This window comes from Ambystoma mexicanum, chromosome 12 (genome assembly GCF_040938575.1).
Source record: "Ambystoma mexicanum isolate Mex_15411 chromosome 12, UKY_AmexF1_1, whole genome shotgun sequence".
Lineage (NCBI taxonomy): Eukaryota > Metazoa > Chordata > Amphibia > Caudata > Ambystomatidae > Ambystoma > Ambystoma mexicanum.
In genome coordinates this window covers 83,021,997-83,049,667 of record NC_090936.1, presented here as the reverse complement: position 1 = coordinate 83,049,667, position 27,671 = coordinate 83,021,997, and the positions used below count along the sequence as shown (strand labels likewise).

At 46.4% G+C, this 27,671-nt stretch overlaps 1 protein-coding gene across 2 annotated transcripts in view; it reads right to left on the bottom strand.

The window, feature by feature from the left end:
- Positions 1 to 27,671, bottom strand: part of GSAP (gamma-secretase activating protein) — a 2,819,616-nt gene that overhangs the window by 931,618 nt on the left and 1,860,327 nt on the right. For both annotated transcript variants that reach the window (XM_069628052.1, XM_069628053.1), the window contains exon 23: positions 20,806 to 20,867. In XM_069628052.1, the coding sequence (XP_069484153.1) occupies positions 20,806 to 20,867 (62 nt within the window). The remainder of the gene's footprint in view (positions 1 to 20,805; positions 20,868 to 27,671) is intronic.

Here is a 27,671-nt window from a genome sequence, read left to right as displayed (position 1 = left end):
CCCCGACAGATGGCAGGAAAGCTTTCAGCGCTAGTCTGATTGCTCTCAGCTCCAGAAGGTTGATGTGTAGTTTGGACTCCGATGGAGACCAACGACTGTTGATTGTCAGATCGTTGGCATGAGCTCCCCATCCCTTGAGTGAGGCGTCCGTTGCTACTGTGATCTCCGGCCATGGTTGCCAAAAAAGTTCTCCCTTCAGGATATTCTCTGAACAAGTCCACCATAGAAGGTCTTGACGAACCTTGTTCGGAATTTGGAGAAGATCCATCATTCCACCTGAGAACTGGGACCACTGAGTCTTTAGAGCCCATTGAAGGGATATCATTCTCAGACGTGCCTCTGGCACCAGAAAGATGCAGGATGCCATGAGGCCGAGTAACCTTAAGAAGTCGTAGGCCTGAAGATTTTGGGCATTTTGGAATTTGGAAACCATCTGAAGAATGTCTTGCCTCGACCTGGGAGGCAAGCTCTTTCCCAGGGATGTGTCTAATACAGCTCCTATATATTGGAGCCGTTGAGAAGGTGTAATTTGTGACTTCTTGAAATTGAGGGAGAAGCCCAGTCTGTGGAGGAAGTGGCAGGTGACTTTCAGCTGATCTAGTGCCTGTTCGGCAGAACGTGCTCTGATCAGCCAATTGTCGAGGTAGGGGTAGACGTGAATCCCCCCTCTCCTGAGGTGCGCTGCCGCCACTACCTTCAGTTTGGTGAAGACCCTCGGGCCGAGGTCAATCCGAATGGCAGGACTCGAAACTGATATTGTGAGTCGCCAACTACGAACCTCAGGTATTTTCTGTGCTTGAGCTGAATCGGCACATGAAAATAAGCATCCTGGAGGTCCAATGACACCAACCAATCCTGGAGTTGAAGGGCCTGAAGGATCTGAGAAAGGGTAACCATCTTGAACTTCTCCTTCCTGAGGAACTTGTTCAAGTTTCTTAAATCCAGGATGGGTCTCAGTCCTCAGTCCTTTTGGGGATAAAAAATACGGGGAGTACCATCCCTTGTTCCTCTCCGCTGCAGGTACCAGTTCTATAGCACCTTTCTCCAGCAGGGTTAAAACTTCCTGCTGTAGGAGTGGGTCTGAAAACTTCAAAGGTGTCTCCTTGGTGGATTGCTTTGAGGTTGCGTTAGAAAAGGAAGGCAGTAACCTTGCGCTATTATTTCTAGAGCCCAAAAATCTGAAGTAATGGCTCACCATTCTTGCCGATGCTGTGACAGCCTGCTTCCTACAGGTGTCTTGTGATGCAAGTCGTCAAAGTGGTTTTGAGGCAGTTGCTGCAGCCGCTGATGGCAGAGAGGCTGTAGCTGTAGCTGGCTTTGCACGTTTTCCTCGTCCACCGCGAGTGGCCTTTCTCTGGCCCCTTTGACTGGCCATTCCTCTCGCATTTTCATATGAGGAGTAGTAACGATAGGATCGTCCCCTCCAAGATTGACCTGGTGCACGAAAAGGCTGAGGTTGCCCGATGGCAGCTCCCAAAGACTTGGCAGCTGCTTTTGAGGTCTGCAACCTCTCAAGGCTCTTGTCAGCCTTGCTGCCAAAAAGGTGAGACCCGTCAAAGGACATGTTCAGGAGACGGTCCTGCACGCCTGGTTCGAAACCCGACTTCCGTAACCATGCAAATCTGCGCATTACCGTGCTGGTGCCCATGGACCTGCTCGCACTATCTACAGTGTCCAATCCAGATTCAAGGGATTCCTGCATAGCCTCCTTTCCATCTCGAACGATGGCTAGAATCCTTCCCTTTTCGTCCCCTTCTGGTATGTGCTCCACCGCCATCGCAATGCACTCCCACAGAGTGTATGAAAACTTTGCCAAGGCACATGTGGAGTTGGTAGATTTTAACGCCATACTCCGAGCTGAAAATACCTTCCGCGCCCAGCCATCCAGGGATAAAAGGGTACGCCAGTTTGTTAGAAGCTGTGGCTGCCTGAATGACCAAACTCTCGGGAGTGGGATGTTTAGACAGATAGCCGGGGTCGCTACTGACAGGGCAGTATTTTGAAGTAAGGGATTTATTCACTGGCGGAATAGCCAGAAGGCTACGTGAAAAGGTAGTATTGGGTCTTCAGTAGGACCATGATCCAATATGTCTGTTAGATCATCTTGGATGAATTGGGCTGGGGGTATGGCCCACCTAAATAATCTATTACCTTTGTCATTAGTTGACGGTATGACTGACTGGCATGTTCTCCTGGTTCCGGTCTACCAAAGTCATTTTCAGGAGATGTATCAATACCACTTGCATTATGCAGTGATTCAACCAAATCCCTCATCCTGCTTTCTTCTGAAATCAGGCATTCTGGGACATTTGGGGTGCCATATTCTAGCCCAAAAGGTACATTCTCCTCATCAGATTTTTCCTGTTCCTCAAAAATTGAGGTCAGCGACTTGAAAAACTCCTTCCTAGGAAGAGGTTTGAAAACCTTTTCTGGGAGAGGTGGAGGAGGTGTACTAATGGGTCCTGAAGGCATTACAGGTCTTGTAGCCTTCTCTTTGTCTTTTTCTGGCTGATTTTGCCGAACTGGAGGTTTCGGCGTCGAGGGCTTCGGGGTCGACGTCGACAGAGGCGTTGATGGCATCGGCATAATACCAGTCTTCGACAACGCCGGCTTCGAGGGTGTCGAGGCGCTCTTCGAAGACTTGCCCTTCGAGGTGTGTTCGGTCACGGGTGGCGGTGGTGACCTCGATCGGTCGACTCGACTCGAGCGGCTTTTCTCGCTCAGCGTCCTGGAAGGTTATCTATCCTTCCTCTTTCGATCACCCGGGAACGAGGGCGCGCAAGTGTCGGAGCGATGACGCTCCCGGCTGGCTTCCGAGGAAGGCGCGGACCGAGGCTTCGCTTTCTAGAACACCTCTATCGTTTTGACCCTGAATGCTTCCCATTCTTCGGATGATGTATGTTTAGTAGGACATTTCATCCTTTTTGGGGATTCGTCCGAAGACGAGGTGGAGGGGGATCTGTGGCGTTGTTTCTTCTATTTTTTTGTCGAAGACGACGAGCAATGGGAATCGCTTCGGGATCTAGACCGATGCCTTTCGCGTCGAGGAGATTTCTCCTCCCGGGACCTCGACTCGACGCTCGAGGCTTTACGACCTACCTGTAGTTTTCCCCTCCTCTCTCGCAAGGCTTTCCCCGTCATCGCCTGACACTTCGTACAGGCCTCCATGTTGTGGCCTTCTCCAAGGCACCACAAACACTCTCCGTGCAGGTCTGTAATCGACATTTTTGAACCCCGATCCCGGGGTCGTGGTCGGCGTCGATGACGAGGACATATTTGTTATTTATTATTTCTTCACAGAACTCGAGGCGCGCCGAATCTCCGAAGCAACGTATAAAATGGAACTGATGCTAACGGGCGCCGCGCGTGCTAATTATACACCCGGAGGCCTTCGAGGGACCATCGATTCGACGACATCGACGCACGGCGCCCTCTGCCGAGAAACATTTTCCGAAGCAGCTAAAGCTGGATGGAATACATCTAAGATGAGGAATACGTTGGAGGACACAATCCACTCGAAAGAACATTACTGAGAGATAGGAAATGGGTTCTTCTAATGGACTCCTGTCTCCCACGAATTCCTCGTCTATGATATGACTCCCAAATGACTAATTAAGTAACTTATCTTTTATTAAGCGCTTAACACTGGGGACCAGTCTCTAAGTGTGGGACTGGGATTCAAACCTGTGTTGCTATGCATTGTCTTGCTTCCAAGACAAATGCGTTGCCCCTGAGCTCTCCTTCCAGCCCATGGCCAATGTACCATGCCCTGGAGGCGGGAGCATTGCAAAGACACCACCTGAACCAGAAAACTCTGAAGGTCAGCTCTGCCGAAATGAGCGTCCTGACTAGACATAGAATGCAAGCAGTAATCCTTGGCAAACGTTTGCAAGGAAGCGCGGTAGCTGCTTAGCAAATATCAAGAACAGCTACTCTGTGTTGCAGGGCCGAGGTGGCGACCAACCATCTGGAGTGAGCCGTGAGACCCTCCTTTTCGGCCAGATCCAAGCATTCAGAGATGCAGAGAGTGATCCATATAGACCGGGTCTGTTTGTTCACAGCCCTGCCAGCTCAGGCACCCGCATAACCAACGAGCAGTTGGTAATCAGTTCTGTTCTCCCTTGTCCGAGAGACGTAGAACTTGAGGGCCTGTACGGATCCAGACGATAAAAACGCTCCTCTGCCTTGGAAGGACGAGGCACAGGAAAAAAGGCAGCCAGATGGATCTTTTGAGAGAGTTGGTAATCTGAGACCACCTGTGGAAAGAAGGAGGGTCTAACTTTCAACGTCACCTTTTCCTTGGAGAAACCAAGTAAGGAGCATTAAAAGACAGCACCTGGAGCTCACTCACCTGTCTAGCAGAAGTGATAGCAAACAGGAAAATCACAGTAAGGGTGAGCATTCTTAATAAACCCATTAAAAACGTCAACACTAAATTTAAATCCCACGCTTGAACAACAAACTGACATGGGGGAAACATATTGGCAAAGAATTGAATGACTGTGGGGTTTGTGAAAAATGAGCCTTGCTCCGGGATCCTCTTGAAGACAGAAATGGCCCCAAGATAACCCTTGACTGTACCAATATGCAGGCCCGTCCAAGCCAAATTCAGAAGAAAATCCAACACAGAGGAAGTGAAGCAAGTAAAAAGGTCCAGATCCCTCTATGAGAGCCAAGCTGAAAACGTATGTCACCTGCAGGCATAAATAGATTTGGTGGCTGGTCTTCTAGCAGAGAGGAGAACATCAAGAATGTCCTCCAACAAATCCCCTTATATGCTAGCCTTTCAGCAGTCAGTCATGAAAGTTCAGGCTGCGGAGGGTCGGGAGCAAGACTCATCCCCTCTGAGTGGGAGAGGAAGTCCGTCATCTGCGGTAGACGCTAGGGAGGGCAGATGGCCATGTCCAACAACTACGGGTACCATGTTCTTCGGGCCCAGTACGGTGCGATCAAGATCACTGTGGACCTGAACAGTCCCAGTCTCCTGAACAGAATTGGCAGGAACGCATAGAATAGGTTGAAGTACCAATCGACTGTCAAGGCATCCCCCAGAGCTCCCGATAACGAAATTCCCTGGAGCAGAACTACCTGCACTTCCTGTTCACACTAGAAGGCAAGAAGTGCAACTGAGGAGTACCCCAGTGGGAGAAAATCTCTACCAGAACTTCCTGGCAGACTCCCACATGTGGTTGATGATTGTCTGCTCAGTGCATCCGCTAGCAAGTTCTCCTTGCTGTCCAGATGGGCTGCAGTTAGAGACACACTGTTCTCCAGTGCCCAGAACAACAATCACATTGCTTTGCTGCAGAGAGGCAAGGGGCCCACGTCATCCCGCTTGTTGAGGTAATGCATGGTTACAGTATTGTCCACCATGACCAATTCCGTCTTGCCCTTCACAGAGGGCCAGCCTGATGGCTCTCAGCTCCAGCTCTCTAATGGGGACCACAGTCCACTCACTGTAAGGTCTTGGAAGTGAGCGCCCCAGTCCTTCAGGCACACATTCGTGACTAGTCACTTGAGGCCAAAGTTAACAAAATAATGACCCCTTCAGGTGGTGGTCCTTGTGGCCTACACTATGTGGGTAAATCTAAAAGAAAGGCAAAAACTAGGTGGAATGAACACAGCTCAAGTATACGCAACGCAAACATTAATTCACCAGTGGCAAGACATTGGTATGAGAAAAAACAATCTATCGCAGATCAGATTTCAGATCCTAGAGGTTGTACGAACATCTAATCCTCATGAAGACATGGATTTACGACTTGACAAAAGAGAAACCTTCTGGATTGATAAATTGGGTTGTTTGAAGCAGGCAGGAATTAATGAAGAGATCAATTTATTATGCTTCATTTGAACATTTTGGTCGACATCATCTGTTTTTATGTTTCCTACCTTATTCAGAAAGTATCGACCAACAAAGTGTGCAAGTAATAAGTAGCAGAGTTTATCTGCGTTTCTGCTCTTTACTTAACATTATGAGCAGCGAATAGGGCATATGATATCTTCATGTAATATGCATTTGAGGATAGTGTTATTTGACATAATGATCATTGTAAAAGATCTAATTGGGCTTATTGCGCTCCAATGGATATACACTGAGCTATTTCAGATAGCAATGGGTAACAGTGACCATTTGTTTTGATTTTATTCTTCATTTTGTTTCAGACAGTTACTTTTTCGTGAAACTAAATTTAATAGTTATTCACTTAGTATTGTATTCAAGAAGCATGCCGCTTTGGTAATGTATTGTTCTTGTTTTGCAGTGTTCTCATATCATTATGCAGTTATTTGCATGGTACGTTACAGTAGCACAATAGGCCCCCACCTAGACACACCCTCCAACTGACTTTTCTAGCTTCAGTATTTAATATTGAATGGCGAGCACAACATGTGATCGAGTGCTCCATTATTTTGATCACGTAGTTAACGGCATTATATGCTAGTTGTATTTTTACACAAACATTGAATGTGGATACAGTTTTGTGAACTTGGATCGTATGCATGGTTATTAGCACGCCCACGGGTGGGTCTGGCAATGACGCCTCAGCAGTAACCAGGGTAACAGCTAGTGAATGTCTGACTGAACGCAGCTAGATTGGTTTCATTTCATTTTTATGCAATTATAAATAAGGAAAATAGTCTTCCCTTACAGAGTTTTAAGGTATGGTCAACAGCACGTATCTGTGCTGCTGCAGGATCCAGACGCGAGGCGGCTGCATTGAAGGCACGCCCTGGGCGGGTCGGACTCAGACGCCTCAGCGGTAACCAAGGTAACAGCTCTTAAACAGCTGATAGAATGCTGCATGTGTGATTCTAACTGTGATACGGCTTTACAGCACGGTACACGGTAAGCAAGCAGCTCCTGAATAGCTTGTGGCAATATGAGCATTGTCATCTTGAATGACCTAGGCATTGGCAAATGTTTATATCAGGTTTATTTCCACAGCACATCCCTAATAACAAGGAATGCAGTTGAGCTTGTTCAATTACTCAAAGAGCGCAAGTGCAGACACGCACTAGAGAGAAAGTAAGTCAATTGTAGATTTTCTACACAGTTATGCGCAGATTCTGAAACTGTCTTGCCTAACAGTGAATTATTGCATTTCACATTTTTTCAGGACATGATTTTAAACTTATTATAGTTCATAGGATTCCGCCTGTTGTGGGCCGCCATTATAAGGTATTGACACATGTTTACCATTGAGCTCAGACACTAACAATTTATGAAAAACTGGAATCCAACAACCATTTTCTTTTCTTTCCTTTTCTTTTCTTTTTTATATTCACTGCATCCTCAAACAATTACATGGTATGTATATTTGCAATGCTATTACAATTGTGGATTTGCCTTTAGTGCACATGTATGTGTGTGCTAAATCTTTTCTGTTTGGTTCTGTTTGGTTATTTTCAAAAATGTGTGGTTATGAAAATGCAATCATTGATGGAAAATTATAGAGTACAGCCCTGATGAAGGAGACGGTGGTCCCCGAAATGCATTGGCAATACAACTCTCAGTCACAACAATTTAACCACACTGGCTTGCATTCTTCCATTTCTTGAACTACATATAGAAATGAGATATGAGATGTTTGTTTGTTTATTGATTTGTAGGGCGCACCAGAGTCTTAGGTAACTGGGCGCAACAGAGTACAAGGATACTTCAAGCTTAGTTACATAGTAAGGAGGGAAACATGCAAACATTAAACATTCGACAAATCTGGTAAGGAGTATACATATATACATACATAGGGCTGGATACAAGCAAGTGAGGATAAAAGGTAAGGTAGCAGGCAAAAAGCCAGTAGGGGTTCAGAGGCTAACTAGTGTGAGGTGTATCGGTTAGTCATGGAGTTCGTTGGAAGGTATACATTTGAGAATATTGCATCTAAAGCTGGAATAGGATTGATCTGTTCTGAGGTCAAGTGGGAGTGTGTTCCAATACTGGGCCGCCTTAACCGGGAAGCTACTTCTGCCTGTTTTTGTTAGCCTAAATCTAGGTACCTGTAGGCAGTGGGAGTTGGCAGCTCTGGTGGGGCGGGTCGATGTTCTTCTGACTATTCTCTCTGCAAGGTCAGGGGGAGCTGCATTATTAAGGCACTTAAAAGTTAGCGAGGCTGTTTTAAGTGAAATCCTATCGCTGATTTTTAGCCAATGGTGTTCTCTTCTCATATTAGATAGATGTTCTCTAGTGGGTAAGTTTAGGGCCGTTCTAAGGGTGTTGTTTTGCAATATCTGAATTTTGTTGGTTAAGTATTTGTTAGCTCCCAAGTACAAGGTATTGCAATAGTCTAGTTTAGAGATTATTAGGACATTGGCGAGGATAATGCAACTGGCTTGTGTTAGGAAAGCTTGGCATGCCCTAATAAGTTTGCAAGTATAGGCGATGGATGATGCTAGAGAATTTACCGGTTTCTTCAGTGTCAAGGTGGAATCAAGGTAAAAGTCTAGCATTTTCACTTCTTTGGCTACTGTAATTATGTTGTCATCAATGTTAAATGCAGAGTAGTTGGAGTTAACCTTTTTTTAGGTTGGGAGCGGACCGAGGAGCAGGATCTTTGTTTTGTCGTCATTCAGGCAAAGGCCATGGGTTGCCATCCATGCCTGAAGGAGGAGATATATTTAATTTACCAAGGCCGTATCAGAGACAAAGTTGCCCGAAAGGGGAATGATGATCTGGGTGTCGTCTGCGTAATTAGTGTGGGTGACACCCAGTCTGTCCAATTTGTCAAATAAGGGCTTGGTAAATATGTTATAAATAGTTGGTGAGACGCAAGAACCTTCGGGAACACTGCATGCTGTTTTGATAGGGTCTGCTGATGCCGATGTGGAGAAAACTCTCATTGTTCTAGTGTCCAGAAATGATGAGACCCAGGCTATAGCTTCGCTTGAGAAGTGGGCAGCCGATGCTAGGTGTTCACACAAGACTGCGTGATCCACCAGGTCAAAGGCCGCCAACAGGTCAAAGAGGAACAGCATGGCAGGGTTTCTTTTGTCGTTGAGCTCGTCAATTTGTTTTGAGATCAATTAAGGCCGTCTCTGTGCTATGTTGTGGTCTAAATCCAGATTGGCGGGAACCCAGGGGCTGGTTAGATTCAAGATAATACTGGATTTGTAGATAGGCTACTCTATCTCTTATCTTGAGAAGGAAGGGTACCGTGGTAATAGGCCTGAAATTGGTGGGGATACAGGGGTCTAGAGTTTGTTTCTTGAGGAGAGGTAAAACCCATGACTCTTCAGTTACTTGGGACGGTGTTGGTACAAAAGGAAGCATTGATTAGTAAAAGGGGCTATGTCCCTTGCAGCATCCTTAATTAGTTGGGCAGGGCCGTTGTCACCCTTGCAGTTAGAAGGCTTCAGGGATGCAATAATTTTTTCAGTTTCCTGGGTGGATACTTTGGCGAATTTGAATGGAACTGGGCCTGGCATGCCTTTAGTAGGGCTATTAGGTAGTGTCTTGGTAGGGGGCAAGGAGGCTTTTATTTGGCAATTTTAATTTGAAGTGTTGTTATTTTATTGGCTAGGGCATTCTGGATGCTGGTGCACCATTGTTTGTCTTTAGGTATGTTGTCAGGGGTAGGTATAGGGATTCCAATTCCCTAAGGATTGCAAACAGTTCTTTGGTATTGGAACTGGCGTTGGAGATTCTTTCATTGAAGAGACCTTTTTTGGTGCGCAAGATTTCTTTTTTGTAGTTGTTAGCAAAGTGTTTTACTTGCAATTTATTTTCGTCAGAAGGGGAGTGTCGCCATAAAGATTCTAATTTCCATTTTTGTAGTCTTCATTCTTTAAGGTGAGGAGTAAACCAGGCATTGAGGTGTGCCTGTTGTTTACTCTTACGTAGCTTAAGGGGTGCAGTGGTGTCCAGGGCCTTGGTCATATTATTATTGTAGGTCTCCACAAGGAGATCGGGATCTGAAATATTTGGGAGAGCATTGATAGTGGGAAGGAGGAGTGGCAGGAGATTGTTGGGTGTGATATTTTTTTTGATCTAGTAGGGAGGGGCGGTGCCGTACCTTTGTCTTTGGCAATCTGTTTATCTAGGTTTAAGGAGAAATCGATTTGGTGGAGGCCTGTCCATTGTTGAGAGGTAGTTTTGGTGATAGTGGTATTGCAATTCATATATTTAAGCAATATTGATTAATTGATCCAAGTTTTCTGGAACCAACAGTTATACAATTGAAATCAACGTTATTTGAACATTATTATGATTAGCTCGTTAACCTTGGATGAGGTATAATTGCGACTGTCTAGCTGGGTGTGTGACCGGGTCCTTCACAGACCACCATTGCAGGTCTCTGTGCACTCTCTCTGATACCAGTAGAAGGTCTGATGTCTGTCCCTGAAACTGTGACCACTGTGAGCTTAGAAGCCATTGTAGCGACCTCAGGAGCAGGCAGGCCTCTGGTACCACCAAGATACAGGAGGCCATAAGACCCACCAAGCACAGAAAAGATGCGGCTGTAACTGTCATCAGTGGTTGAAAAACCTGGAGCATCTTGTAGATGTTCGTCATTCTACCCTTGGAAGGGACCCAACCCAGGCGAGTGTCCAAGACTGCGCAGATAAATCGGAGGGACAGGGACGTCTTGAAGTTCAGAGAGAAGCCCAATCGGCGCAATAAGCTGAACGTCCAGTACAGGTGTTCCGATGCTAGAACTGATGAGCGGGCTCGGACGTCCCAGTCATCCAAATATTGAAAGACATGAATGCCTTCCCTCCTGAGGCGAGTCCTCACTAAATCCCTCATTTTTGAGAAAAGAGTCATGGCCGAAGTTGCCCTTCTAGAAATTAATCATCAAAGGCCTTTTCAAAATCTGACAAAAGCAGAACAAGGAGCACTAAATTCACTAGCCAACAATTCCGCCATTATCATTAAAAGGGCAGATAAAGGCAGAGGCATTGTGATGCTTGATAGGACCGATTATATCACAGAGTGCAAAAATCAACTGAGCAACAGTCACTACTATAAAAAAAACTCAGAGAGGATCCCACTAAATATAGGGAATGGATTTCCAGACAAGAGCCTGACTTCCTTATTAACACCAAACCTACCACCCCTATATTTTATACACTTCCTAAGGTGCAAAAGACCCTGATTAAACCACCCGAAAGACCGATAGTGGCAGGGATTAACTCGGTTTTGGAACCCCTCTCCACTTTTGCAGATCACTATCTGAAAGGTTATGTCCAAAAGATGACTTCATATCTGAAAGACACCAGGGACGTGATCAAAATCTATGAAAATCTTAACTTCAATCCTGAGACCTCTCTCCTACTGGGCCTTGATATAGTGTCACTTTATACTAATATTCTGCAACAAGCAACTCTAGACGGTGGAAGAAATCCTGCACAACAGACTAGACCACAATCCAGTACCCATCTCTTTCATATTATGGTGTGTGGAACTGCCCTAAAAAGAAACTATTTTGAGTTTAATGGATCGCACTACCAACAAGTTGAAAGCACAGCAATGGGGGCCACTATGGCCCCAAGCGTTGCCAACCTATACATAGAAACCTTCGAAAAGATCAATATATATAACAGCACTAATCCATTTACATTAAACATCCAAAAATGGAATCGCTATATAGACGATATCCTGGTAATGTGGGAAGGGACAAATGAACAAGCTACTAACTTTTTGGCATGGCTGAATAATTTGAACCCCCACCTTCAATTTACGATGACCATTGGAAGAGAAACCATCGACTTCCTCGACCTGACCATCTTTCATACAAACGGGACTCTAAAATTAAAACCCTATCATAAACCGACTGAGAAGAACTCATTGCTCCAATATACTAGCCATCACATTAAACATCTAAGGTTTGGCCAATTTTTACGTTTGAAAAGGAACAGTTCAAACAACAGTACCTATGAAATCGAAGCAGCAATGCTGAGTAAGAAGCGAAAACAAAGGAGGTACCCTAAAAAACTGATTAAGAGATCGGCCAAGCATGCGTTCAATAATAACAGAGACACCCATCTAGAAGAGAAACCCACGAAACCCAAAGATGAAAGAATCGTATACAAATACAGATCTTAGTCTTAAAATCAAAAACGTGATTACTAAACAATGGAAAATAGTTGAGACTTCCAAAACATCTCTACCTATACCAATGTTTGCTTATAGAAGAAGAACCACAATTGCAAACAGAATAAGTGGAAGCAGACTAAAACCACAAATTCAGAACACCACAAACCTAACTACCCTCTGGAGCTTGCCCCCCGTAAGCGGCCATTATCCTTGTGGAGCCTGCAGAGTCTGCAAACTCCAAAAGCAAAGAGATTGATATAGGACTGCCCAAACCATGGACACAGAAAAACTTAAACTGTAATACCGACTATGTAGTGTACCTAATAAGATGCAAATGTGGCCTAATGTATGTGGGCAAAACTAATCGTAAAGTTAAGATACGGATCATGGAACACCAAACTTGTCTTAAAAACAAAACCAAGAATGCCCCAATGGTTAAACACTTCACCCAAGCAAAGCATGAATATGAAGATTTTACTTGGACGGTACTATTGACACTCAAAGGGGGTAATCCACATACATTAGAAAATAGACTCCTAAGAAAGAACAAGAATTATAGAATACAGAGCAATACTAAAGGTATGAATGATGCTGTAGAATGGCATAAAATCTGCCAATAACCACCCCTCTGTTCTTTAATAATCAAAATCTGAACATTAGCCAGCCGTTCTAATCTTCACGTCTGTTAGGGAGAATTATCTGGAAAGGCTGATTTCCCAAACCTAGTGAGTCCCCCAGCAGCTTTGCTGGATTTTTGGGGTTTATTTTTTTCTCCTGCTGAGACTCTTTTACTCCCACTCTTAGACATGATTTGAGGTGTTCCTTTGAATTTGAATGTGTTTTAAGGGCTATGGGGTCTTTTATTCCATAGGGCTTCATGTGTTTTGATATGTGGGTTACACAGCACCCTCCGTGCCGTAACCCAGGGGTGTCAAAACATAGACTCCATACCCTGGGACTGACTACTGTCTCCCAGGGCATGTAAAGTCACCATTGGCTTTACTAGTCTCAAATTGTGAACAGAACCAGTACAAACCATCATATTGTGGACATACTGGTCGGGGCAATTCGATTGCCCAGGGGTCTGTTGTTCGAAGGGGGCACTGTCCAGTCCCCCCCGACCGAGTTTTGGCTGGTGGCAGTGGATACTACTTTTTATATTCGACCGCAAATATATTCCTATGGGATTTTCCCATTGTTCGAGGCTACCACTTTTTAAAATAGCCTCGAATATACCGCCGGTTTATTAAATTAATATAAATTCACCGGTTGGTATTTTTTGCCGAAACTTGGTTCCAAAATGGCGTTTGTGTTCGCTTCTGTAACTCCAACCCAAGTCGCGCCCTTTGTTCCACTTTTTGGCGGGCTTCTCGACAGAAGCCTCCAAAAGTGGTGCCACTGTGTCTGGGTACCACAGGTGGTGTGGGAGGGGGTTTAGGCACCCTGGACTGAGTTGCCTCGGTAACTCAAGTCGCACTCTTGTGTGGTTGGCCCAAGTGATGAGCCGCCCGGCTCACCACTTAGCATGTTTGAGTGACAGCTAGACTGAATGAATGGGGGTTTTCTGCATAAAAGCAGGGCTTTGGGGACTGGAACTTCAGAAGTCGCCACAGGACCTAAAGAATCTGAGGAGGGAGAAGCCGAGCCGACCTGCAACGACGACACCACCGGTGGAGCCCTGCTGAACCGTCTCACCACTTTTCCCGACGACAGAGGAGATCTCCAACCCGGAGAGTCTTCTTCCTTTGACTGGTGGGGATAACCAGTTTGCCGTCTTTTCGCCTTCCTGGACCATCTTGTGGCTGCCTTGCCTGTGCCAAGCACCCCAACAACCGGAATACCATGGTTTACCACTACCGCGAAGAAAAGGGTAGTACCTTGTAACCGGGAAACTCCGCGGCTGGTTTCTTCCCTGGCAGTGCAACGACCTTCATCTTTCCTCCACGTCGAGGCCTCCTCTTCCTCTGGAGGAAACACAGACTTGCACCCGCTGCCAGGAACAACTACCCTCGCTGGAGCGTTCTTCCCATTTTCAGGTACTGTGTCCCGCCTGGCTTCCCTTGCGACAGATCGTTCGGGGTGACAGAAAATCCTCGACTTTCTTACCTGGGTTAGCCTGGGGCCTGTTAAATAACTTTTCCTGACTTGATCTCAATCTTTTGCGAACTATCTACAATGACTCTTTGGGCATAACCCCACTGTGTGATCCTGGACACATTTCGCTTGCTCTCTCTAAGAGTGGGCCTGGCATTTGAACTTCCTTGCTCTCCAGTAGACTTTGCCTAAACCTGCCTCACTGTGGTTCTTTGAAAAGTATTAAAATTGTGTGCTTTCATAACTCTGCCTTTTTCCTCCCTTTTTATATAACTTATTAGAGTGCCATCTTATGTCAAGCGCTCACCTCTGTCTGAAAATAAGTGGTGTTTCTCATTAAGACTTGTCTAATAAGTAATCAGGGTGGTATATATATAATAGTGACTGTTTGTTGAATTCACTTACCTCTTTTTGTGCTAGTGTAATTTACAAGTTTGTCTTTAAATAAATAATTATATACTTTTACACCAAAGCTCTGGTCAGTGTTTGCTTGTGCTACTGTATCTCTGTACCTATTGTGTATACTCTATATACTGCCTAACTTATCTTGAGAGAAGTCTGACTGCTCAGCCACAGCTACCAGCTAAATCTGGGTGGTACAGACTGCTACCAATTGGGTTTACTGCCAACCACCTGTAGTCCTAAATCGTTTGCAATGGTCCCTAAGGGAACTGCACAGGTTTCTGCCTAACAACGTCTAAAGCCGATATAAATGGACAGGTACTTTCTTTTGTGCTTGTTAGAAAGCTAGTCAGGCAATTATACGCTACAAGACCTTGAGAAAATATCTATGAAAACCAGAACATGTACTAGTTACTGAGAGTTTCCCTATCCCAATGTACGACAGTAAGGAGAGCGCTATATTCAGAAGTTGCCTAACACCTCTAAACAGAGTGTTAATAATGAAAGTCTTTGGGTATTTTAATGTTCCTGTCATGCCTGCGCCATGGCCGCATACATTTGCGATCAATATGGACCTTATTTCCCATTTGCGAGACTTTGGTGCTTTTCTATTTTTCCCAACAAACTACACTTACCACAATGCACCTGGCTATAACCATCTATTCCTGGCCATTCCTGTTCGTCATCTTCGGAACTGCAATCCCCAGAAGCCCTGGGGATCTGCTCTGCTTCCACCAACTCAGGAACAGAGAGGGAGGTGGCCGATTGTCTGCAGGTGTGCTTAGCCAGGTGAAACCAATTAGCCTGCCTCTGTGCTGGGCAGGGCGGGATAAAAGCTGCTGCCTGCAGGAGCTCAGTCTCTTGCATTAAGAGTCCTTCCGGCACCTTTTTGCTTCGAGCTACCGATCTTTGTATGCGGTTCCTCCTTTCTCCGGCTTCGGATCCAGTGCCCTGCCGGGCTCTCTACATTGCAGCTGATCACGCTCTGCTGCTTTCCAGCCTCCGCCCTTGCCCTGCCGGGCTCTCTGCTTTGCAGCCGATCACGCTCTGCTGCTTTCCAGCCTCCGCCTTTGCCCTTCCGGGTTTCTGCCTTGCAGCCGATCACGCTCAGCTGCTACCTTCCGCCCTGGTCTTCCAGGCTCTTGCTCTGCAGCCTGCCTCACTCCGGCTGCCTACAGCCCTTGTCCTCTGGGCTCCCTGCTCTGCAGCCTGCCTCACTCCGGCTGCCTACAGCCCTTGTCCTCTGGGTTCCTTGCTCTGCAGCCTGCCTCACTCCGGCTGCCTACAGCCCTTGTCCTCTGGGCTCCCTACCTTGCAGCTTACAGTCCTCTGCAGCCTTCTACAGTCAGTGGCCCTGCTCCTCTGGACTTACTCCTTGCTGCCGGTCCTTCTGGCTCCTTGCCGCGCAGTCTGCTTCTCTCCGCTGCCAACAACCCTTGTACTCGGGGCTTTCTACCTTGCAGCCGATCACGCTCCGCTGCTTGCTACCTACAGCCTTTGTCCGCTGGGTTTTCAGCGTAGCAGCCCTCTACAGTCCTCTACAGCCTTCTACGGTCAGCGGCCCTGCCCCCCAGGGCTCACTCCTTGCTGCCCGGCCCTTCTGGGCTCCGTGCCGTGCAGCCTGCTTTATTCCGCTGCCCTAAGCCCGCTCCCTCTGGGCTCCCTACCTTACAGTCCTGCTCCTGTGGGCTTGCTCATTGCTTTCCTGCTCCTCTGAGCTCTCAACCTTGTTCCCTACTGTCCTCTGCTATCCAATCCTGTTACACGACTTTCCCTTCATTTCCTTCTGCTAGTTTGCTATCGACTTCCTTTTTCCTGGATTTGTCTGTTAGTATCTTCTCTTGTACTGTTTGTAGACCCTTTTGTACAGAGCTTGTCTGTTGGTTTCCGTCAGGCAACCTCTGCCCCTTCCTTTGTCTCGTTTCTACGTTACAGACACCAATAGCTGTTGTTCCAAGGCATGAGCAAACAGCGTGGGCCTCTGTTATAGCAAACTGTGCAGAAGGCTAGAGTTTTTCCTAAGGTCCGTGGAATACTCTTTTCCTATATCTGCATACACCCCTAGAGGGAATCCATTCTGTTGTACCTTATTCCTTGCTACACTTGCCTACTCTTCGTTCTCATTACTTTCAGCTGTGTGTGTATTTATCTGTCCACCTTACTTCGGCATAACCACCCAAAACCCTTCCTGGGTGTCCTGTGTCTCTCTTAACAGAGTGCCACCCGTGACAGTTCCTAAATACATATGGATGATTAGTACCAACCATAAGAAGAACTATAACAGACTGAAATGTTAGACTATGATGAAACTAACTCATTCTAGCATACTGAATAGATGCAATAGACACTTTGATGATGTGCCATTTTTTATGTGAGTAAAGTGCCACAATACTATGAGAACCAAATGCAAATGTTAACAGAGTTCTAATTTATATACTATTCACAATTGTCGGCCCTGCCTAGAGCTATGTTCTAATGAAATAACAATAGTATAACCCCCCCTGTAGGGTATATGACATTTTTCAATATATCCCCTAGGCATTACACATGAATAATCTTGTCTAACCAGTTTGACTTATTAACCCTCGAACACCACAAAAATGATCATTTGCAGATCCTACTTGGATCACCCTAGCGACCTAGTCACATAAATAGTGTGATTTTATGCTCCTAGTTCCATATAAATTAATTAACAGGAACGTTATATACATTAATAGAGAGCTAGCTCCAACCCGTTCCAACATGGCTGTTAGACACACATATCACGCCGAGCGACATCCGGAGTACAGACGTACGTGAGTACGATCACTATAGTAACAGATATACACAAAGCTCCAAGTTACTCGCCCTTGAACGAGTTGCTGCCGGAGCGAGCCAAGGCATTGAATGCAAGTGTTTTTCCATTAACGAGCACATCCAACTGACGCCAATACTCCAACACTCGAGGTATGTGAATAAATCCGCTATGTGTTAAACAACTCAGATATGACTAAATAGTCACCAATAGAATGCCGCCTACCAAGAGATACCTTCACGCACTTCCATGTTTGTTCACTTACAGACAGTTACGCGAGTTGAAGTCACTATTGGACCTCCTCAGCCCGTTACGCACTTTTGCATAACTGACAGACCGCTAGATACTACCTACCTACAAATAGGTAAGCCCTTTACCAGCTAAAACTACACTAACACAATTGGGTGCTGGACTTTTCTTTAAAGACACTTGCTCGAACACATGAACCTTAATACTTTAATAACTGTATTGACTTGGTATAGCGTTCTAAAGGGCTAATACACCCTACTTGACTAACTACAACTCGCGGTTATCTTACTACTTATGATAGCCTAAAGGTATACTCGAACATCGAGGTTGGCACCAGTCCATGTCTACATGCTGATGCATTAACGTTCACTGCCGACATTCACTTTCTCCGGAAAATTCGCTTTATACCAGACTAATAAAGCACAAGGAAACAAAGCGTCTGCCCACATCCACTGGTGATACTAATACCCGGGGATCCTCCTCTACATAAGAAGGATACATTGTTACTGATAAGTGAGTACCACTCACTCACGTAGATTATGTCATTCCTTTCTTATAGAGATGATCTTGGTCTATTCTTTACAAATTACAAAGATACAGGAGACCATAAGACCCACCAAGCACAGAAAAGATGCGGCTGTAACTGTCATCAGTGGTTGAAAAACCTGGAGCATCTTGTAGATGTTCGCCATTCTGCCCTTGGAAGGGTCACCCAACCCAGGCGAGTGTCCAAGACTGCGCAGATAAATCAGAGGGACAGGGACGTCTTGAAGTTCAGAGAGAAGCCCAATCGGTGCAGTAGGCTGAACGTCCAGGACAGGTGTTCCGATGCTAGAACTGATGAGCGGACTCAGACGACCCAGTCATCCAGGTATTGAAAGACATGAATGCCTTCCCTCTTGAGGTGAGTCCTCACTATAGCTAGCAGCTTGGGGAAAAACATTGGTGCCGTAGAAAGACCAAAATGGAGGACTATGAACTGAAAAGGACAGATCCCCAGGTTGAATCTCAGGTACCTCCTGTGCTTCTTGTAGAAAGCCACATGGAAATAAGAATCCTGGAGATCCAGAGAGACTAGCCAGTCATTCAAGTCCAGGGCCTGCAGGATCTGGGCCAGAGTGACCATCTTGGACTTGTCCTTGTGCAAGGACAAGTTCATAAGCTGCAGATCCAGGATGGGCCTCAGACCTTAGTCTTTTTTCGCCACCAGAAAGTAGGTTGAGTACCAAACCCTGCCTCGTTCCGAGTAGGGTGCCAGCTCTATGGCCCCTTTTGCCAGAAGCCAACGGATCTCCTCCAGTAGGAGAGGTTTCAGAGGCAAGAATTGGTGGCATGGGGGCAGTCTGGAGGGCAAAAGGGAAGCAGTTTCCCTGCTGCATGACCTGTAAAGCCCTGACGTCCAAAGTGGTAGTTTTCCATTCCTTGTCAAACAGGGACATTCTGCCTCCCACAGGGAACAGATGGTGAAAGTCCACTTAAGAGAGTTTTCATGCAGGGAACTGCGGAGGGCAAAGTAGAGGTGGAAGCGCCTCCTCCAGGTGCACCGCTGCCCATACCGCTGTAGGGATGACGCTGCCCTTGCTTGCCTGGATGGTGCGTGGCCTCTACCGCTTTGGGCATATGAGACGAATTGGCGAAAACCCCTTTGCCTATCCTTCAGGGATGTGCTCCAATGCCTCGGCCATGACTGTCCACAGGCCAAAGAAATAAACCTGGCCAGAACACAAGAGGCACTGACAGACCGGAGACAAGGTGAACCCAATGTGACTTTTATACGGTATGCCTGTAAGGTCCTTCTGCTTGACTTATCTCGCTAGGGTGCACCACCCAAGGGACTCTCACAATTTGTCCACCAAATTAGCCACTGTCTGACCGAAAGTGAAATTACGTTGACTATAGGGCTCAGATCATATAAATGAGATCAGGTCTGCCGGAAAGTCGGGATTAGAACGTTTTCAGAGAAGAGTTCCTTCGGAAAATATTCTTGATGGCTCCGCAACAGCTCCATCCAATAGGGGATAAGGTCCCCGTCTTCTAAAATTGACTGCATTAACTGTAGGAATAGCCTTTGTCGACTCCAGCACATACCTCAAGTCTTTCTCCACCGTGCCAGAGCTAGGGTCAATGATGACCCCTGGTTCTGCTAGCACCGCAGTTTCGACACACAGAGCTGAAGAAGAGTACACAACCCTGACCAATGGCGTTGATGAGGCTTAAGGGGCCACTGCGCTCGAAGCCTGAGCCACGCTCTGAGGCTCGGTGGGACCGGTCAGTAAGTAAAACTGTTAATCTTGAGTCTGAAGTGCTCACATTGTTCTGCCTATGAGGAATTGGCAGCGATTCTGAAGTTCTCCCCCTTGGGTGAAAGCTCAAATCAAGCTGTCCTTTCTGGTGTGATGTCTTTTCCTTTGCTGAGAAGAGAAGGATGCCGAATGCCGACAATCGCTTCTTAAGTGTGAGCATTTCCTATGTTTTTTGCTTCTTTTCCTCAGCTCCCTACCAGAGTACTGGTCATTGTCCAAACACCTTTTACTGGCTTCGAAACTCCTACCATTTGAAGCTAAACCTTTGGATGGAGTACCTCCCAGCAAATTTGACAAGGCTCAGCCTACAGCCAATTTGGCTACCTGCTCTCTCAAAGCATTCAGGGTTATTGCTTGGCATGACTCGCAGTCACCAACATTGTGCTCAGTTCCGAAACACCACAAACAAATGGTGTGAGGGTCAGTGACAAACATTTTGGAATTACAGTGGGCACATAGATTGAACGCAGAGGCTTTTTAGGAACTGGCATGTTGAAAAGATTTCAAGATGTTTCCTTACAGTAAAGCAAGACACTATGTTCCACACACAGTGTTGAGTGCACAGAAAAAAGGAACCGAGGTCACGGACCAGGGTGTGAGGTATATATTGACTACCTGACATCAGATCTGGAGTCGAATGAACAGGTACATCAAGTTATTGTGACACTGGAGCCACACTGTGTCCTCTACCGGAGGAAATGTTCACGTGATTCAGCTGATGCTGCTGTATATATCCAAGATGAGGTAACCTTGGGAGGATGCATCTATTAAAACAACGCAAACAATAATCATAAAAGTTATTACAAACAAGAAATCATTTAATGATAGTAAATCTCTGAAGATTAAATCAGATTGGATTGTGAATATCTTTGACAAAGGTTTACATTTTACTGTGTCATATAGTTTGTTATATTATAAGAACATACCAGTCCCACAAGCTCCTTATGATGGTAATCCTCCTCGAGGAATATAGGCACTAATCTTGGCTCTGTAATAAAATAATAATTATTGAGAAACATCACAATCTTAAGAAACACACAGAAATGTATTTAGAGAGAACTTCAACCCTGTTCGTGATATAAGAAAAGGGGAAAGGTTCTCATTGGACAGTACAAAGGGCTATAACCCCAAAGTATACAATTTAATACCATGATAAACGTTAACAGGATAAATGTTATTTTAACATTCAGGAATAAAGGAACATGCCTTCTACTCACAGGTATGGCTCTTACCCCTTTCCTTCCCCTACCTCTAGGAGCATTTTTACTGGAATTCCTTCAGATTAAGGTTTAAATGCGATGAATAAAATTGAAACGGGAGAGGACTTAATCCAAATTTGCACATATAACACTGGACATGATTGTCATGAATTAAGTTAGACACTCAAACATCTGGTCCCTTAATGGCTAAAGTGACAAGGACGTGTATGTCATGCCCTTGGCATGCTGCTGCCAGTACTACTACGAAACTCTAGTAAGGGAGACTGAAAAACAAATTATTGCCTCTTGGTAATGTTATTTTTGATGGTTGTTTCTCTTACTGATTCCTCATCTATGAAGTCTATCTTCAATGACAGCTGCCTTCATAAACATTTTTGCCACGCCTCTACGCACCCTTCACCGGACATGGCGTTAGGGTACGTATATATGGACCCAACGTGCCACATAACCTCAGTTCCACCTTTTATACTTAGCACTCAGACACCGTGGGTCAGAAAGACAAATGAGGTGTACATACACTCCGCCAAGAGGTTCATGTTTGGAGGACGATGAGGAATCCATGGGATGAACATCCATTAGAAAGAACATTACTGAGAGGTAAGTCATTTGTTCTTCTAATGGATTCCTTCCTCTCATGGATTCCTCATCAATTATAGACTCTGATAGCAGTAAATAGATATGAGGGAGGAGAGCAAGAGGACACAACCTAGTCCTGAAAACTCTGGAGGAAGGCTCAGCCAAAGCGAACATTACACCCCGACAGGGAATTCAGATAGTAATGAGGGGAGGAAGGTGACCAAATTACTTACTTTTGGTAATGTTCTTTCTGATGGCTATTTTTCCCATGGATTCCTCATCTCAGTTCTATTCTGCAGTAGCGGCACAACTTTAGAAAATGTTTTGACCACCAGGGGACGCCGTGCAGAATCAGCGTCGAGAGCCCTTGACAGTCCTCGGCATCGGGTCCGGACGTGACATCGATATAAATAGGCGGAACCACGCTCTATGACCTCAGTTTCTCATTTTTTCCCATTTGCTCAGTCGCCTAAGGAATTATGAGTATCGCACTCCTCTGCGGCACCATATGACTAGCGGGCTATGCTAGGCCTATGGCACAGATGGAGAGCCTTTGGAAAGCCAATAGCTTTTTAATTTTTACCAAAGGTAAGTAATTTGCTCTTCTAATGGATAGTGTCCTCTCGCTGATTCATCTTAGATGGATTCCCATAACAGTACTAGTCCCTTTGAGGAGTAGGGAAAGAGAACCACTCCCCATCCTGATACCCTTACAAGGCAACTTCCATAACGGAAATAATGCTTAGTAAACATGTGAATTGAAGACCACATTGCTGTTTTACAAATGTCTGAAGGGGGGCTCCCCTTTGTAAGGCTGAAGAGGCTGCCATCACTCTAGATGAATGGGCCCTCAGTCCCTCTGGAATAGATTTGCCTGCAACGCTGTAACATTCTGATAAAGCCAATATAATCCATCTAAAGATGGTTTGCTTTGAAATGGCTTTTCTCATCTGATGTCCAGCATATCCCACTAAATGCTGGTTGTCAACCCCAAAGCTTCTAGTTCTGGAAATATTAAAGCTCAGAGCCTTTTTAGGACACAGTCTGTGAAGTCCCTCCTCCTACTCAGAAGGACAAGGAGGAGGGTAAAAAAATAGGAGATTTACAGCATGACTTAGATGGAAGTTCTTCACCAATTTGCGGAGGAAGGACGGACAGGCTCTAAGTGTCACCTTATCTCTGAGAAAAACAGTAAAAGGTGGTTTTGACGGCAGTGCTTGGCAGCTCGCTCACCCTGCGCTCTGACCTGATAGCGGTCAGAAAGGTTGTCTTCAAAGACAAAAGCCTTAGCGGGCAGGAAAGCATGGGCTGGAAGGGTATGTCTATCAGAAAAATCAGCACCAAGTTCAGGTCTCATACCGGTACCACGAAAGGTGTGGGAGTAAATGTGCTAGTCAGTCATTTTAGGAACTGAACGACCAAAGACATTGGAAAATACAAATCTTGGTCAGGTGTCCTATTAAATAAAGAAAGTGCGGAGACCACTAGGGGTGCGGGGCAAGATGGCCGCATAAGCATACAGTTTCCGCTCCCTTCATCAAAAAGAGATGAGATTGAGCATTTCCACCTTTTAAATATAACTGAGAAGAGGTGTAAAAGCGAGGGACGACATACGGAGTACCGATAACTGCAAGCGTGATGAGGATAGTGAAACGCTGGGGGTGAACGGGGCAGACAGCCAAGGTGAGGTCCACTGACTGAAGGAGAAGAGAGACGGCCTGTGTCCCGAGGCAAACAAAGGTGTGGGAGTGCCGTATTCCGCACTGGGCGCTTTGAAAGAACAGCATCGGTGAAACGAGAGGCTGGGAACCCCAGAGGAAGAGCGAGGAGACTTCAGTGTGTGTCCCGCAAGACAAAACAAAGGTGCCTCAGAAGAGGCTCAGCTGGGAATGGCACAGTGAGAAGCAACAAGGTGAAAAACTGCGCTGATCTGCAGCCCGAGGAGAAGAGGAGCCGGAGCTGCGACGGCAACCCAGGAGAGGAGGAGAGGCTGCACTGCAGCAGAGGTTGGAGGAAGCCCAGCGGGTGTGGGGAGTCCTCCAGGCTAGGCACAGAGAGGAAAAGGTGAGGGAGAAGCCGTGAGCGATGTAGAAGGGCCGAAGGGGCGGAGGTTGAGACCCCGCTGAGAAACACCAGCGGAGCTGGCCCCCCCACCTTCTGTGCCATAACAAAGATAGCAAACAGTGCGGCCGGCGCCTCCGCAACATCTCTGATGCAGCTTGAAAGTGGGGGATTAAGTTGGGAGAGCAAGAGAGCAGGAAAAAAATAACAAAAAAGCATTGTGAAGGTATGGAGAAGACCCGGCCCAAGGGGCCTAGACCTCCGTTGGAGCACTGGGCACGGCTGCTGAGAGAAGGGCGACACAGCAACTAGCAACTGAGCGAAAACACCCCCAGGGACACTGCTGCAATCAGCCAGAACACAGCATATAAGGCACATGAATCAGTTCCATCAATAAAAGCCTAGGCTAACACAAGAGGCCCTGGCTGAGGACATAGTAGTCCCTGGGGAATTAGGGGCAGTCAGTGACAAGGTGGGGGAAAGGAGGTGATAAAGGAGAGAGTCGGCGGTGGGCCGGAGCTTCCAGGGGGATAGTAAAAGGTTGCCGGAGGACGTATAATTGATAACATACTCCCCCTCCCTCTCCCGTTGGTCCGGTGGCTGAGTGGTGAGGGGCCAGAGGTGCCCAGAAAAGTGGAAAGGAGGCACAGAGAGGAGCAGACTCCTGAAAAGTAAATAGAAAAGAGCCCACAGCCCAATTGGAAGCCATCTGAAACAACCCCCTTGGGTACCATCACCTACAGGAGAAATAAGACGTAAAGGATGAACAGGAGGAAGAGGAAAAGACTTAGATATAAGGAAGGAAGAAGAGAAAGTAATCAAAAGAGAAATAAGGAGACCCCTGGATTGGCAGCAAGAAAAAGATGGACGGAGCGACGCCACAACCCGGGAAGGAAGGAAGGTCAGGGAGGAAGGCCCTTGAGGTGAAAAGGATGACGGAGGTGGACATGTCCCTCTTCTCGACAAAGGAGGACTCTGGACATATCCTGGCCGAAATCAAGACCCTCAGAGAAGACATACAGGCCTCGCTGACCGACCTCACTAGCAGGATGACAACAGTAGACAGTAAGGTAGAGGGCCTAGAACATAACGAGCTCAATGCGGACATGGTAGAAATGAGGCTTGATGCCAGATTAACAGAGATGGAGTTTCGAGAAGAGGCAGTGATTCTGAAAACTGATGATTTAGAAAATGGAGAGAGATGGAATAACATAAGGATACTGGACTTGAAGGAGACTGCAAGAGAGACTCTGGGGCAAGTAGAGGAGAGAGTACAGGCCCTAGTGCACCATCTTTTGTAGCAGAAGGGGGAAACCGGTCAACTCTAAAGAGCGCATAGAGGAGGTAGACCGTACGGCAGCGGCCCCTGCCCCATAGTGGCAAATTCCTGAGTTACAAGGACAAAACTGAAGTGCTGAACAGAGCGAATCAACAAAGGAAATTAGACTTTGAAGACTCTAAGGTCATAATCTATCAAGACTTATCCAACCTCACGCTCTCCAGGCGCAGAGACTACAGGCACCTCACTAAGTGGCTACAAGAAAAGGGCATTGGGTATAGATGGAGATACCCATTCTCACTACAATTTGAAGTAGAGGCGGTAGACTACTGCATAACTTCGGCAGAGGAGCCGGAGCAGGCCCCATTGTCACCTCACTGCAGACATGGAAGTTGAGCCGAGGAGCCCCGAGGGCCGACTACAAGCAGTGAGAAACCAAGATCTGTGACAGGCCTGGTGAGGAGGAGAAGACAAACAGGCAGAAAATACATGAGACTGAATGGACTGTCACCCCATAAGACACCGTCCACACCGGAGCAGCCGAGGGAGAATAATCCTAGAGAGAAGAATGCATGACGGCCGGAAAGATAACCGTAAAACCAGGTGGAAAGGGAAGGTATGAAAATGAATTGTTGGAGGGAGGCAAATGTCTTCGCCCCAAGGTGGCCTTCTGCGTGACCGAGGGCGTCTCAACGACTCAGGGCGATCTACTTGGGACCCACGGCGAGGGTGGTCATAAATGCAAAAAAGTCAAGGGAGTTTGGTTTTAGCAGAGGTACTAAACAGGCATGTCCCATGTTGCCCCTTCTTTTTGCCTTGATGATGGAGCCCCTGGGGGAGAAGATACATAAAGATAACCAGATAAGAGGTGTGGGGGAAGAGAGCCACAAAATAAGCATGTATATGGATATTCTGTTCTGTTGCATGTAGATAATGACATCAGTCCTGAGGGTGCTTCAGATACTCGAAGAGTACGGCAGGGTATCAGGTTTCAAAGTGAACCGAAACAAGTCAGTACTCCTTCCCCTTAAAGGGGTAACCAGGGAACAAAGAGAAGAATGGGAAGGACGGGGATACCGGTGGAAAATGACAGCATTAAGTACCTCAGGTTGAAAATACCCACAGAGCTGGATAAATTATATGAGCGGAACTTCCCCCCCACTACTGCACAGACTTTCTGGAGAGCTTGAAAAGTGGCCCAAGCTCACCATCTCCTAGTTAGGAAGACTGAATGCAATTAAGATGATGCTACTCCCCAGGCTACTATATCTATACCAGGCACTACCAATAGAGTTACTAGACCTGCATTTTACAGAGGCAAAAAGAAGTATAGTGAGATTTATGTGGCAAGGGAAGAAAAAGAATAGCTTACAGAATACTGGTGCAGCCTAAGGAAAAGGGTGGAGTGGGCTTACCTGACATGCATACCTATTATAGAGCAGCCCAATCCAGGGCCCTGGTCCCCCACCTGAGGGAAGACAAGCAGAAATAATGGGTGGGCATTGGGAACTACTTATTTAGACCAGTTACGCTTGGGGAGTCGCTCTGGGCACTACAGAAAGCAGCTCCGAGAAGGGTTAAGAAACTTAAGTTCCTGGGTCACATTTGCCCCCCCCCGCCCTCTGCTAAGAGAGCGCATCCCAGACAATGAGAGGTTCCAAGACTGGTTTGAGGCAGGGCTGAAGAGAATAGGGCAAGTCCTCAAGAAAAATGAATTTTTAGAAGTGGGGGAGCTTGAAGAGAATCTGGGCATCAGTAAAATCTCCATATTCAAATACCTGCAGTTTAAAGGGGTGCTAATGTCAGATGAATATAAGGTGGACTTGCAAAGGGAATTGACGGGAATTGAAAGAATACTGAACACAGAGAGGGGAATAAGGGGTTTAGTATCCACACTGTATCAGGCCTACTGGAAGCACAGGGTGGAGAAATCGGAACATTTATGCAGAGATGGGAAAAAGATATGGGAATGGAAATGGAAGTGGACCAGTGGAGAAGGTTATGTGTGAACATGCATCGTACCTCAGTGGCCCGTCAGTATAAGTTGCATGGGCTCAAACCTTTGTATAGATGGCAGTGGGATCCAGTAAGATTATAAAAAATGTACCCAGGAGTGGATCCCTACTGCTGGAGGAAATGTGGGCAAACAGTGGACTACTGGAACATGTGGTTGGCGTGCGGGAAGGTAAAGAAATATTGGAAGGAAATTCTTGGAATGTATAAAGGCCTTAGACGGGGTAGACAGGCGCCTGGGTGAAACTTCCACACATGCCTCACTACCTGCTGCTAGCAGCCAGGGCCTGCTTGGCATGGAGATGGAAAAGAGATCAACTTCCAAGCGAAAGACCATGGGTTCGAAAGCCTTGGACATATACAGAATGGAGCAACTAACTAGACAAACACACGGCCAAACTCCATCAAAGGAAATGGAATGGGCAGTCTTCCTCGAGAAGTACGATCCTAAGAGGCCACAATTTGCTGCTGGGTCTGGGGACCCAGAAATCACAGAAAGCCTCATGGGGAAAGAATAAATAGAATGCTACGATACGCCTAATGAGAGAAGATGCTGAGAGAGGTGACCCAGACCAGGGACAAGGGGAATGGGGAATGAACAATGCTAGCATACTCCAACCTAGACCCTAGAGGGATGACACAG